This window comes from Atractosteus spatula, chromosome 3 (genome assembly GCF_055471065.1).
Source record: "Atractosteus spatula isolate fAtrSpa1 chromosome 3, fAtrSpa1.hap1, whole genome shotgun sequence".
NCBI lineage: Eukaryota > Metazoa > Chordata > Actinopteri > Semionotiformes > Lepisosteidae > Atractosteus > Atractosteus spatula.
Genome location: NC_142708.1, coordinates 43278014 through 43293192, shown reverse-complemented (window position 1 = coordinate 43293192; position 15179 = coordinate 43278014). Strand labels below are relative to the sequence as shown.

Below are 15179 nucleotides of genomic sequence, written 5' to 3'. Positions count from 1 at the left end.
AGCTGATTGAGATAAATGTGTCATGCTTTGCTGTGTTGTTTTAGCTTTCTTTTTTGACCTCTTTGTGCTCTTTCTACCATATACTCATCTTTCAGAGGCAAATTATTGTTAATATCATTATTACAGTGACATCTGTATAAAAACCTACCTTTATGTTGCACAATAATAGAGTATTGCACTACCGCAGTGGCTAAAAATATTGTTTTTGCAAACCACACATTAAATGTCTTTAATTTTGCTCATTTCCCAGGCTACTATTGCAGCTGCAATATCTGAAAAATCTCCATTTGCAACTCCAATGAACAGAAAGGATGACGCAAACCTTGCTAAAGCTGCTCTGGCTATAGCCAATTCGGACCACCTGACCATTTATAATGCGTACTTAGGGTAAGATGTTGTTGCTGTCATTATCATTCTGTTTATTGCTGTGTGTTTATTAATTAGAAAAGCTTGGGTTGCATTTTTGTGTGAGTTGATGTACAGTGCCTTGCAAAAGTATTCACCCCCCTTGGACATTTTATTGAGTTTCAGGATGGAACCATGATGGATTTAACAGATAATTTATGCCAATCATCAACACAAAGTACTCTATAATGTCAAAGTGCGAAAAAAAATCCAGACATTTTACTAAATAAATAATAAATAATAAATAAAAAATAGAAATTGATTAACAGCATAAGAATTCACCCCCTTGCTTTGACACACCTAAATTACTTCTGAAGTAACCAACTCTCTTTTCCAAGTCACATAATTACTTGACTGGAGTCCACCTGTGTGCAGTTGAGGTGTTTCACATGATTTCAGAATAAATTCACCTGTTTCTGGGAGTTTCCCCACTTAGTGCATTTCCAAGGAAGACCAAGAAACATTCCAAGCAGATCTGATACAAGGTGTTTCTTGAAAATTACCAGTCAGGGCAAGGATATAAGAACATTTCCAAGGCATTGAATATACCTCGTAGCACAGTGTGAATTCCATCATTAAAAAGATGAGAAAATATGGAACAACTGTGAATCTGCCCAGAACATCATCCTCCAAAACTGAGTGTCTGGGCAAGAAGAGCCGTAGTAAGGGAGGCCACCAAGAGGCCTATGGCAACTCTAAAGGAGTTACAGTCCTCCGTGACTGAGATGCAGAGATGGGAGAAACTGTGAATGAGATAAATGAATAGCTTGTACGGAAGGGTGGCAAGAAGAAACCCTTTGTTGAAAAAAAACTCATATCACATCTTGGCTGGAGTTTGCCCAAAGGTATGTGAGAGACTCAACAATTTGGAGGAAGATTCTATGGTCTGATCAAAATTGAATTTTGTTTCGCACAAACCGAACACAGCACATCACACTGAGAATACCATCTGTACAGTGAAGCATTGGTGGTGGCAGCATCATGCTTTGGGGATACTTCTCTGCGGCAGGGACTGGAAAACATAAAGATAGAAGGAAAAGTGGATGGAGCTAAGTACAGAGAAATACTGGAGAAAAAAGTGCTGCAATCCGCAAGAGCACTGGGACTTGGAAGACAATTCATCTTCCAACAGGACAATGACCCGAAACGTATAGCAAAAGCCACACTGGAGTAGCTTAAAACCAAAAAGGTTAATGTCCTGGAGTGGCCCAGTCAAATTGAGCATCTGTGGAATGACTTAAAAATTGCTGTTCACCAATGGTCCCCATTCAACTTGATGGAGCTTGAGCAATTTTGCCAAGAAGAATGGGCAAAAATTCCAGTGTCAAGATGTGCAACGCTGATAGAGACTTACCCAAAGAGACTCACAGCTGTAATTACTGCCAAAGGTGGTCCTACCAAGTATTAACTCTGGGGAGTGAATACCTATGGATTCAGTTATTTTCTGTTTTTTATTTTTAATTGATTTAGTAAAATGTCTGGATTTTTTTTCCCACTTTGGCATTATAGAGTACTTTGTGTTGAGTGGCAAAAATTCTCAGTTAAATGCATCATGGTTCCATGCTGTAACACAATAAAATGTGGGGGGGGGGTTAATACTTTTGCAAGGCACTGTACATATTTATTAAAGGTATAGTATGCTATGTAGTCAAAAAAATAACTTCATAACCTCGTGACTTTGAATTTCTAGGAGTGGGTTGTGCTCACAGACACTAGGCCTCTGTCTGTCCATCCACAGTGGCTGCATCTTGCTTGTAGAATAAAGGAAAGAAAATAGAAAATGAAATACAAAATTATCTTCAGTAATCCTTTTTTACACTGTAGGTGACTTTATTAAACCACATCTCTGGTTTTGTACTATACATAATTGAGAAATTTTTATTCTCAGGTGGAAGAGTGCACGCAGTGAGGGGTGGCGAGCTGAAATGGCTTATTGCAGGAAACACTTTCTGAATCGCACGGCCCTTCTGACCATCGAGGTACATTGTTTGTACTAGTTGTGTTGTTGCAGCTTTCTGTTTTTTGAACAATGTTCTATTAGATTTCAAAACTGAACTGAGCAAATGCACAAAAAATTGACAAATTCAATTGACAAAACAATTGACAAAATTGAGTTCAGAAGATATAGAAATAGCTCATTAAACAATTTTTTAAGATAAAACATCAAAAAAAGTGTTTAAACTGATAGTGTTCTTATGCATTCAGACAAATGAATTAAATTATTTTATGTTATACTTGAAATAAAGTTTACTGGTTATATACTGGCATCAGGATGAAGGTGATTAAATTAATTAAGATTTCTCATCGTATTTTAACTTCAGAATTTGCCAAAGTTTAGTTCTTATTTAATCATATTTAATATTATTTATGGTGCACTTATGTTTAATTAAAGAATCAACCAGAGCATGTTCACAAGTGATTTACTATGACAAGTATGGGCATGAAGGCATGTAAAAACAACCTGATTAATTTTTTTCTTTTACACAGGATGTGAAGCGGGAGCTGACGAGGATGATGGAAGCAGTAGGGTTCTCTTCACCAGTGTCAAGAACAAGCCAGCCTTCTCCCAAGAGCTCTCTGTCTGCCCAGGAGATTGCCATTGTCAACACTGTACTGACAGCGGGCTTGTATGACAGTGTGGGCAGGATTATCTACACCCCTTCTGTGGATGTCAATGACAAGGCAGTGTGCACTGTGGAGACGGCACAAGGCAAGGCACAGGTCCATCCCTCCTCTGTCAACAGGAACCTGCAGACCTATGGCTGGCTGCTCTTCCAGGAAAAGGTCAATAAGCCTGCAAGCGACAACTAATGAGATGACTTTCAAAGTGAGAAAAGGAAGATTGTAACAGTTCTTTGTGCTGATTGTGTTTTTCACACAGGTGAGGTATTCCAAGGTGTATCTACGGGACACTACTCTGATCTCTCCATTCCCAATGCTTCTGTTCGGAGGAGACATTGATGTGCAGCACCGTGAGAGACTCATCTCTCTAGATGGATGGATCCACTTCCAGGTCAGGATACAGCCATGTGTACCAGACCTTCATAATTGGCTAATAAATATTGAGACCTTAATGGCAAATTTCATGTTTGTCACGGCACTAGTTAACTACTGAGATCTTGAAATATCGCATTAAAATACACACCTATACATGATATCAGAATAATCATACCAAAATTATCTGATGCTTATTGCTGCGATAATAAAGGCTTAATTTTAACATTAACCCTCAATTCGTTTTAAAAAGTAGGTTATTACTGTTTACCAATGGCTGTTGCTACCATTCCTGGAGCTGGTCAGTGGTGATGGGGAATTCTATCTAAGGAGACTGGGCAGGGAGAATCCTCCAGTAAATTGCTTTAGAGCTTTATTTATCTTAGGCTAAAGTTTTGTAGCATTCGAAAACCTAGAAGGTTATGTGAATGTATTTTTTCATTGTTTTGTTGTATATGACTCTGCCCTGTTATGAGATTTATATGCTGTAATGATCTATATAAACCCCTTTCAAAATTAATGTGTACAACAAAAATAAAAATAGGAGTATGATCTTCAATAATTTATAAAAGAAAATAATCTCATCCAAGTTTCTAAACATAAGTATTTCTAATTTAAAATGGTCCACCATAACAGAAAGCCAATGTGCAATAGATATTATTCTTATAATAGAATTAATAATATAATTATTCTTATTCTTCCAGCTGAGGAGGATTAAGAAAGAAATAATAGGAAGGAACCCTGTTTGGAGATCTTGAGCCCTGAAAGATCCCAAATGAGGCAGATTACAGATCTGTTGGAATACTTTTCCCCATTATACTAGAGATAAGATTGGAAATTTTGTCCCAAAAGTCCTTAATGGGTATGCAGTTGTATAATGCATGTAAATAAGTGTCAGTTGTCTGTTGATTATATTGTTTACATGATTTAGATTCTTTACAGCCATTTAAAAATTCTTCTTGAAGTAAAATCTACCCAATGAAAAAATGTATTAACTGAATTTTCATGTTGGAAGAAAATATGAAGGTTTGCAAACAACATTTAAGCCAGTAATAATCAGAATTACTTAATAACAGGTGCTGTTACTCCACTTACTTTGTGGAAAATACAGTGAACCATGAATACAATGAATAGAAATAAATGTAGCTTATAGTTTATAGATAATTTTACTTTCCCCCATCATTTTCTAATCATGATATAACTGGGGTCAGTTCAAGAGAAGTATTGATTTTACTATACATATGATCACATATAGACGTTGGTTGTACTGAAATATCTGGGTAATTGGGGGGAAAAAAAATATTCCAGAGCCAACTGATGAAAGGAAATTAATTCAACATCAGAAATTAACTGCCCAAGCTTAACATTGCCCTTTTACTTCAGTGCTGCAAAATGAATGGGTTTATTCCCAATACTAATTCCCCAATAAATTTGAGTAATGCCAAATAGTTGACTCTAAGGAAGGAGATATTTCATACTTAAATATACAGTGGAGGTTATGCCAGGCCTCCAACATTACAAAAATACATGGATTACAGAGACAACTGGGTTTTGTAATAGATTTATTACTAATAATGGAGATAAATAAGAGTTAACATACATATGTATAATGCTTTTCATTATTTCTTTCTCTGCTCTTTTGTCTTTCTTATTTTCCCAGGCACCAGTGAGAATTGGAGTAATATTTAAACAACTTAGAAAACTGATAGACAGTGTTCTGGAGAAAAAACTCGAGAACCCCAAAATAAACTTGAAAGGTAGTTTAGTATTTTCTCTAGAAGTAATATTGATGATAAAGAATGACAAAGACACACGTAATAACCTCTCTTTTTTAAAACAATTATTTTGTAAACTTGTATTTTTTGTAAAAAAAAATTGTTGTGACCATGATAAGTCAGTGATTATTTTATTAAAATTTGCTTTAATACTCTGCAGTACCAGCTTTTACTATGGATTATAAATGTACATTCATGCCACATGTGCAAGTAAGGATTTGTTCTGGTAAGCGGAGAGTTAATACAGTCTCCTCTTCTTCTCTTTCAGATGACAAGACTATAAAGATCATAACAGACCTGATTAAAAGTGAAAACGCCATTTGATTGAATTTTGCATATAAATTAGTGTTGTATTTAAAAATGACTTGGTCATATGCCTCTTTTATAAGGACTCCAATAAAAACAACTGGGGATGTGATCATGTAAAATAATAAGAAAAAGGGGCAAATTGGTTAATTTTGGTTTAAAACTGTTGCCAAAATTGCAGTAACACTTTAATAGCATGACTGCTTCTTCTGTGACATTATGGATTTTAATCTGTAGGCAGTCATAACTACAGAAGCTATTTTGTTTTTGGTTTGGTACAAAGTTTTTGTAAAATAACACTGTTACTATTTTCTGACTGAGAGCTTCATCTGAAGTGTCTGTGTATTTTTGGTGACTGATAACTTTCGGCAGTGCACAGTTTGTACCTAATTGGAGAATAAAAAGGTTTCACCGTGGTAGAACCCAGAAATATCTTCTATTTAACCAGCCTTGAAACCACAGTGCTTCTAGTGTAGAACCTATGGTGGTACTAAGAAGGGTTTTTTATTGTGTCATCAAACACCCTTAAATAATAAAGCTGAAATCTATGTTAACTGCATTGAGACATCTAGATGTATACAAAATTAGTACAATAAATATAGCTATGGATGCCTTGAATGTGAATATATGAGTGTGACTGTAATGAAAATAACCTTTTTGTTCAGATTTTTCTGCCTATATTTTCTAATATGAACTAGGGATAAACCAAGTGAAATTGAGAAGCACTTCCTGTTCATTGAAGATGAGATCTCGGCTGTATATTTCACTCATCCTCAGCAATGAATATCATGTATATTTTGCAGTAATGAGGGCAGTAGAGATAGTGAAGTTAGAAAAAACAACTTCCAAAACAACTTAAAACAACTTTCTGTTCCTACTCCTCCAAAATGTGTATGATTTTTATAATATTATAAAAAACACTTTTATGGACCTGCTCATAGCAAAAGACTTGGCTGCTGCACTGTAGAAAAGGGCTGTATTCTTTTTACTTTCCAGATTTCTTAAATGTCTGATTAATTAGTTTAATAAGATAATAAAAAGATAGACTGTCTTTTATATAATCTGTAACTATATTTTCCAGAGTCCCATGAAAGATCCTTTTTCATTCTGAAAGGCCCTATATTTCTATCTGCAATATAAATTCTAAATTTTAAAGAACAGAATTTGAACAGAAACCTAAGGTGACAGCAGGCCAGAGTAATGTAAACCAGTAATAATCAGCTCCATAATCCATAAAATTATTTTAATGCTAACTAGAGCAGGTTCAAAAAGGCTGAAAAGCAGGAATTCCAGATTGTTTATCTTTTCATGAAACAATGAGGAATTCAGGCATCTAAAAGTTTATGGCTTGACAAAGCAGATATGACCCAAAAATAATAAAAAAAACTTTTTATCATAAAATGAAGCACTAACTTTGTAAAGCAATTGTAAAATAAAGTAAATGCAGCAATATGCCTTCATTTTACTCCCAAAGGAGTATATCTGATTTTCCATAAAATTCTCATTTCCTTATTATCCTTTAGTCAGATGTGGAAAAATATATAGAAATTATAAATAAGAAAATAATTACATTTGCATGTATACATTTATTAAAACCCTTTTCAGCAATTTGTTTGATTATTTTCCTTACTTTTTGTAAACTTTGAATGTTGCACTTTCTAGACTCTGGGTTTCTGCTCAAATCTATTAATAAGTCCAACAGCAGAGAAAAAGTGTACCAGCTTTCTCATGACCTCAGTTACTTGACTAAGAACAAAAAATCATCAGCTGTGCGCTGACCTGCATCTCTGATATCTATCGGTCCCGCATGCAGCACAAAGGATTGAAAATACTCTAAGACTCTGCACACCCTGCTAATGCCCTTTTTATACCCCTTCCATCAGGAAAAAAGACCATTAAGACCAAAACCTCTGATTTCCTTAATAGTACTTACTATAAGACTATCCGGATACTGAAGAGCCTTCCAATTACACATTAGTACTTTATGATGACTATTGACAATGTAAATAGATTATAAACCCCTTTAATGCACCAGTTTTTTCATTTTATTTTAAGATTGTGCGAGATTCTTTCTTGTTACCTTATGGTTTTATGTTGTGTTTAATGTTTCTGTTATTTTTTTTATCATCTTATTGTTTAACTGTTATGAGCACACTGAGGCAAATTCCTAACAACTAAGTTGGTATGGCAATAAGTCTTGAATCTTGAAGTCAAAACAAGACGTTGCAGCTCTGAGACAGCTACCTCTTATTTTTTATTAATATTGATAGCAGAACAAAAAGGTAACAAAACATCTAAAAATGGATGCTAACATATTAAATAGATAGGAGGACTCCTTACACACTTTCTGAAAATGAGAGAAAGCACTGTCACCCATTATGATCAAGGCTGTGTTTTCTTTGCCTCAGTAACAGCACAACCTCCCTCCCATCCCCCCCACCCCCCCACCCCCCACCAATGGCACAAAAAATCAGGAGACACTCTTAATGAAGCAAGAACACCAAATTACTTCACCAGCACTAAGGCAAACATGATAAAGAATTATTAACTTTTGGCCAAAGTGCATTTTTACCATGTTTATTTTTTTCCACATCGAAAGCAGAATAGAAACAACTAACCACTGGCTAAAAAAGAAAAAAAATGGTGGATAATTATCTAAGTAGATCAATGATGCTTTCCAAACTTGAATACTAATACATTACTCTTTTCTTCCTCTTTATGTTTCTAGAAGCTTATTGTGACTTTAAAAATAAGGTTAAGGTGCATATTCTGGAAACAGCAATATATATTTTTTACTTTTTCTTAACTGAATAATAACTGTTTAAACAAATAAAAATGTTTAAAACTATTTATGTATCCTTTCTATAAAGGAACAATAGGTTTATTCCATGCTGAAAAGAGAAGAAAGAAAACACAATGTTTTTTGCTGTGGAGCCTTCTTCGGGTGTCAGAAAAACAGGGCAGACAGCAAAGATTAAATAGCATAGGAGAACAAAAGCTGGGAGAGTGGAGGAGGTGAGAGCAGGGGAGAGGCAGAGAGGCCACTCAGGTGGTGAGAAGTGGAGAGAGGTGTGAAGTCAAAACCTGCATGTGAATAGAGTAGATTACACAAAAATAAGACTGTTACTGAGAGAAGGGGGATGGTGTGAACCAAGTTTCAGGATAATTTTCTGGAGAAGGCAGCACAGGGGTGGAGGATGTTCTTTTCCCCATGTCTCTGGGAGAGAACAGCGCCAACCCCATAGGCAGAGGCGTTGACTTCAACAACGAAGGGTAATAAGCGATCAGGGTGTTGGAGCAGAGGGGCCAAGGTAAAAAGTTGTTTAAGGAAGGCTTTGTAGGCTTCAGGGTTCCACTTGCCAAGGCCAGGCCCCTAACGCGTGAGTGCTGTGATTGGGGCGATGACCAAGCTAAAGGTCCTGATAAACCAGCGGTAAAAGTTAGCAAACCCCAGAAACCACTGGATCTGTTTGAGGTTCCTAGGGGCAGGCCAGTCTCTAATAGCCATTACCTTATCAGAATCTATTTCCACACCCTGGGGAGAGATTACAAACCTGAGGAAGTGAATTCTTGAAGCATGAAAATGCATTTTTCAAGCTTAGCATAGAGATTATGCTTGATGAGGTGTGAAAGGACCTCATGGACATGGTCCTGGAAGTTACTAGAAAAGATCAAAATGTCCTCCAGGTAAACTAAAACGTATCTGTGCAGGATGTCACAAAAAATATAGTTAATGAATGAAACGAAGGGGGCATTAACCAGGCCAAGGGGCATTCATAATGTACTCGAGTCGTTATAAATGCAGTTTTCCATTCATCTCCCTCCTTAATGCAAATAAGATTATAAGCGCCTCACAGATCCAATTTACTGAATATTGTTGCTCCCCGAAAAGATTCGAGCTAAAGGTATAAGAGGGAGGGGATAGCAGTTGGGAATAGCGATGCTATTGAGACCCCAGTAGTCTACACGGTCTGAGTGAGCCATCCCCCCCACAAAGAAAAAAACGGCGCAGGCTGGCAACGAGGATGGGCGTATGAAACCCGCAGCCAGGGAGTCCCAGATGTATTCCTCCAGAGCTCTCTTCCGGAACTGAAAGGGAATAGACCCACCCCTTTGAAGGTAACACACCAGGAAGTAGATCAATCGTGCAGTCCTAGGGGCGGTGAGGTGGAAGAGAAAGGGCTGTAGAAAAATACTTGGTGTGCACACCAAGAGACGGCAAAACTCAGAGCGGCCCCTGCGGGCCCAGGAAAAGGGAAGGGTCATGTTTGAGAAGCCAGGGGTGACCCAGGAGAAGGGGGTGAGATGTGGAGTCCAGGAGCAGGAACTGGATGCTTTCTTGATGAGTAGCACTGATCAAATGGGTGAGTGGGACTGTTTGCCAGCAGATCTGTCCAGGGGAGAGTAGTGAGCCATCAAGGGAGGAGACCTGGAGAGGGAGTAACAGTGGGACACAAAGGATGTTCTGATCCTCAACTAAAGCGGCATCTATAAAGTTCCCGGTTGCACCCTAGTTAAGAAAAGCCAAGAGATTGAATTGGCATTTCCCCCCATGAAAGGCATATGGTGAGAGAAGGGCAGGAACTAAGGTGCGAGGTGGAAACGATACTAACCTGGGAGATGTAGTATTGCGTGGAGGGCCGTGGGATCGGAGGGGGCAACCAGGAAGATGTTCAGAGGAGCCATGGTACATGCAAAGACCCTCGCGGAGGCGTTTCATTCTCTTCTGCTGAAAGACAGTGGCCTTTTCTATCTTCGAGAGTAGTAGTCGGTGAGATGGGTCATGGAGGGAGAGAGGTGGAGGCGGTGGGCAGGTGTCTATCCGTTCTGATGTCAATCTCAAAGACCCAGAAAATGAAGAAGTCCAGTAAGGTAAAGTCGAGGGGAAGGTGGATAAGGTGGTCCTTTAATTCATTGGATAACCCCTGACGGAACTGTCGAATGAGTGATTCCTGATCCCAGGTTGTCTGAGGGGCCAGGGAGAGAAATTTGGCGGTGTAATCCTGCAGGGGGCGATTTCCTTGTCCAGGGGTGGAAAGGCGATGAGCAGCCAGGTGACGAGGATAGAGCTGACCGAAAGTGGCTTGCAAGGTGGCTTGGAACCAGATGACATTGGCTATTTCGGGAGCATTCCAGATGAGGAGGGCAGTGGCCCAGTCCAGGGCTCGACCGGAGAGGTCAGAGGGTAAGCAGTCCAGGCGGAGTTGGAAGGCCATCCAACACTGAGTCAGGAAGCACTGGCAGTTGGTGGAGTCACCGTCAAACTTATCCGGAGTGGGGAGAGGTAGAGGGCTGATGGATGCTGCAGGAGGTTGAGGAGGTACGGGGGCTGTGGCCAGCTGGGGAGGCGAGGATTCAGTCACATGAGTGACGAGTTGTTGAACAGACGCTGTTAGTTGTCCCAGGGCCTGGGGGTGTTGCTGGAGTATGGAAAAAAGATCGCTCTGACCCGCGGAGTTCAAATTGTCAGCTATTCTGTTAGTGACAAGTTATTAATAGGTCTCGAGACGGGGTCCGAAAGCTAAAATATCCAAGACAGGTGACGAAGAGTGGTCGGTATTACCAAGCGAGGTCAAATCCAGGTAGTGAGAATGTAGTCAGGCAAACAAATCCGAGAGGGGCGAGAGGAGAGAGAGATCGTAAAAAAATTAAAAAAGTTGTAGGTGAGGGGATCCAGACAAGGTAGAGAGGATTTCAGGAAAGGAGGGTGAGGCGAGGCAAGGCAAGCTCAGGAGGCAGATTAAATCCTAATACCGAGCGCCAGTAGCAGTGAGCAGAGGGTTTAAACAGTTAAAGGGAAAAGGTGTTGTAAGAACGGAGTAATTTACAAACCCTGTGCTGGTCTCCAGGCAAGGTCCGGTAGCTGAGGTATCCAAGGCAGACAACGAGGTACAGTCAAGTCCAGGTAATAGGCAAGAAGAGAGGCAAACAAATTCAATATGGGCTAGGCAAGAGCGAGAAATCCAAAACCAAAGAGTCAACATTGAGGGAGTCCAGATGAGGTAAAAAGGTACTAGAAGAAAAGGGGCAAGGTGAGCACAGGTGGCAGAAGAAATCCTAATACCGAGGAATCTTACAGGGTGAACTGAAAGTTTAAATAGTGAAGGAAGGGGTACGTAAGGAAAATTGGATAATGAGGGTTAATTGAGACCAACTGCAGCCGTAACAGGTTTGGAATAAAGATTGAATAATTTGGAGTTAATAGGTGCCGGCTGTGCCGGTAACACTAAGGGTGGCTCGACAAACCTTGAGTAGTCATAGCCTAAGATCTGCTTATTTAAAATAACACAAGGTAGTCCAAAATATAATCAGGTGGGTAGCTGCGTCAGCATGTGTAGGCTGCAAAGGAACATGTAATAAGTTTATTTCATGCTGAAAAAAAGAAGAAAGAAAACACAACGTTTCGGCCATGGAGTCTTCTTCAGGTGTGAGAAAGACAAGGCAGTAAGCAAAGGTAATGTAGCGGGAGAACAAAGGCTGGGAGAGAGGAGGAGCGAGAGGCGGGAGCAGGGGACAGGGGACAAGAGAGGCCAATCAAGAGGTGTGAAGTCAGGATAGGTGTAGAGAGGTGTGAAATGAAACCTCCAATGAATGGGAAAATTTAGAAGAAAAGTAGTCTGTCGTTAAGAGACGGGGGAAGGTATGATCCTAGCTGCAGGATAATTTTGGTTTCTGTAGTCTTTCTGATGTATGAGTTCAGAAAACCATCTTTGAGAACACAGACGGAGAGATTAGAGTGGTCATGGCCATCAGAGGTGAAATGAGAAACAATGGGCTTGGAGAGATCTTTAATCTTCACAGCCCTAACATGTTCTCTGAAGCAGTCTCCGAGTCTCCATCCTGTTTCTCCAACGTAGATGGCTGGGCATTTACTGCAAGAGATACTGTACAGTAAATAAGGTTGCTGGAGGTACAAGATGCCATCTGGGTGATCCAGAATTGTCCTGAGGGGCCTTGAATGAGTGTGACGTTAGATGTGTACTTGCAGGTGATACAGCGAGCTCTGTTGCAAGGGAAAGTGCCTGGTGTGGATGGTTGCTGAGGGTGGTCAAGGAAGCTGTGAACAAGAAGGTTACGCAGATTAGGTGGTCAGCGATATGAGATGATGGGGTTGTCAAAAAAGCCCCAATGGAGGGATCATCCTGTAGGAGGAAAAGTTGTCGTTAATAGTCCTGGGGATAGGAAGTGTGTTGGGGTGGTAGGGAAGCACCAAAGGGATGCGGTTGTTATGGCGGGAGTTCCTGATTGAGTTGATGGTCCGAGGGGTGTTTTTGGCTCGGGCAAGGGCCCTGTCAATAACACTGCTGGGGTATCCTCTGTTGATGAAAAAGGAGTACATTTTGAGGACTTGGTTCTGGAAGTCAATGTTGTTGCTGCATAATCGTCATAGCCGAAGGAACTGTGAAAAAGGGAGAGTTTTTAGTGTGTTTGGGGTGAAATGAGCTATACAGGAGATAGCTGTGTGAATCCGTGGGTTTGTAATAAACCGAAGTGGAGAGTCGGGGGTAGTTGATGGAGAATTTGATGTCTAGAAATGGAAGAGTAGTGGAAGATATGTTAACCGTATATTTGAGGGATGGGTGGAAGTTGGTGAAATGATAAAGAAAGCACTCAAGCTGGTTGTTGGAGCATGTGGCGGCACCAACACAGTCATCAATGTATCGCGTGTAGAGGTCAGGGACATAGCCAGTGTAGTAAGCGAAGAAGCGTTTTTCTACCCAGCCGATAAAAATACTGGCACAGCTGGGTCCCATTTTGGTGCCAATGGCAACTCCACCCGCCTGTTGGTAAACAAGGTTATTGAATGTAAATTAAATATAATCATATTTTATATTATAGTTATATACAATTACATTAATTATAATTGTATCTAATTTGTATCTCACTTTCGGTAAACCATCACTAACTTTTTTCTTGATAAAGCTGCATGATCTTGAGCTAATGGGATATATGGAAACCTATTTAGGGTTGACTGCACCTCCTGTACAGCCCCTCTCATTGCCAGGTTGTGGTTAATTACATGGTATACTGTTGTAGCATGAATCTCAATTTTCTGTGCAGTATGCGTGCTTTCCCTGTCCCCTAGCTACTAAAGAAAACCTTCTGCATATATAATATGATGTATTATTGATTGAACAATTTAGCAATTACTTTTTGCACACACAAGATGTAAATCAACACTTTTGGGACCATTTTCTTCTCCTGTGAAAAATTGTCTTTAGATTGAAGAGACTCATATAATTGATTTTTGTGTCTAGTGCAGAGATTTGTATTCACTGTTCTGCAAAAATGTGTTTTAGACTGGGATTTTGAGTGAAAACAATAATAAATTATTAACTGTTTTGCAACATAATAGTTTTGAAAATTGTGTTAACTTTTTTGAAAATGTGAACAATGTTTCAAGACTTGTGTTCAAGCAATTGAGAAAAAATGTAATATTTTTTATCATGCTTCATCTGTTTATTCAACCCATAAAATTATTTCTCAAATCATGCAGCACAAAGAGTTTAAACTTGCGCTGTTTTACAGTATGCTTGTTATTTACCTGCAATTCACAACTTTCATAAAATTCACAACAGGTTTCATAAAAAAAAACATTTTCAATAAAACACTTTTCAAGCAGTACATAATGTGATTAATGCATATCTGTTTTTAAGCAGATGAGAGTGACTAATGTAATGGAGCAAGCAGAATTTATCATCACAATTTATGGAATAAAGCATATTAAGAATATTAAGAAGCAACACATTCACATACGTGTTGGGCCTCTTTCAAGCAAACAGAAAAAGACTGCACTGTTGGCTTCAACTAATAAAACAACATACCTGTAGCAAGTTATTCAGGAGCAGGTAAAGGTTTATTCCATGCTGAAAAGAAAAGAGACAAAAGATTTCAGCTGTGGAGCCTTCAGGTATAACACACTTGAAAATTCCTTTGTTTTGTGGAATATATATAAAAGTAAGAGTGCCATGAAAACTATGTTGTGATGACTTTAAGACTTTAAGAGTGGTTTGTCTTTATGCATATCTTGGTTTCTTACTGAAACTATTCTAAACATATTTAAAAAACTAGGGTTAGAAACAGTCCCTATTTAGGGTTAGATTTGGAAAACCCATAAAAATTGGCATTAAACGGTTAAGGGTTAAGTCTGCATTTCAGATGGCTTATTTATAGACTGTAGGATGTGAGTTTTAGTTGTATCTTGAAAGTTATACTTGATATTTTTGTTAACTTCTGCCTGTGTTTAATCCTATTGCAATCTCTATCTCAAACTTCAGCCTGAATTCAAAAACTTTGCTCATACAAATTTTTAATCCTAGTAAAAATGTAAATGCAACATTAGTAGAACCCTTAGATTAATGTGGAAATGTATCACTCCACTTCAAAGCTACCAAACACGATATTGTTAATTAAATTTTGAAATATTTTAATTAGACATATCATTTCTACAGTGGTTCTAATGATGTTAATACATTTAGGAGTGTTTTCTCAATTTTGTGAGCATCTTGGTTTGGTTCCTGAGCTTGAAAGTTACACAACATTAGTGTAATTGACCCATCTGTCTGTAATAGAAGGAGTTCAACTTGACTTGAGAGTATCTACATGTTCCTTTAGATAGATATTGATTTGCTAGCCACAACTGAGATAGTAATACAATATGATATAGTGATCAACCATGAAGATAAAGGAGTTATTGAA

General features: G+C 38.7%; 1 protein-coding gene across 2 annotated transcripts in view; it reads left to right on the top strand.

Moving 5' to 3' along the window:
- The window catches only part of dhx29 (DExH-box helicase 29), a 29833-nt gene extending 23735 nt beyond the window's left edge, over positions 1 to 6098 (top strand). The window contains exons 22-27 of one of the 2 annotated variants that reach the window (XM_088912156.1): positions 251 to 387; positions 2294 to 2384; positions 2893 to 3189; positions 3287 to 3418; positions 5060 to 5156; positions 5443 to 6098. In XM_088912156.1, the coding sequence (XP_088768282.1) occupies positions 251 to 387; positions 2294 to 2384; positions 2893 to 3189; positions 3287 to 3418; positions 5060 to 5156; positions 5443 to 5498 (810 nt within the window). In that variant the 3' untranslated portion in view covers positions 5499 to 6098. Of the gene's footprint in view, positions 1 to 250; positions 388 to 2293; positions 2385 to 2892; positions 3190 to 3286; positions 3419 to 5059; positions 5160 to 5442 lie in introns of both variants that reach the window. The other variant, XM_088912155.1, reaches the window with a different exon arrangement.
- Positions 6099 to 15179: the final 9081 nt, after the last annotated feature.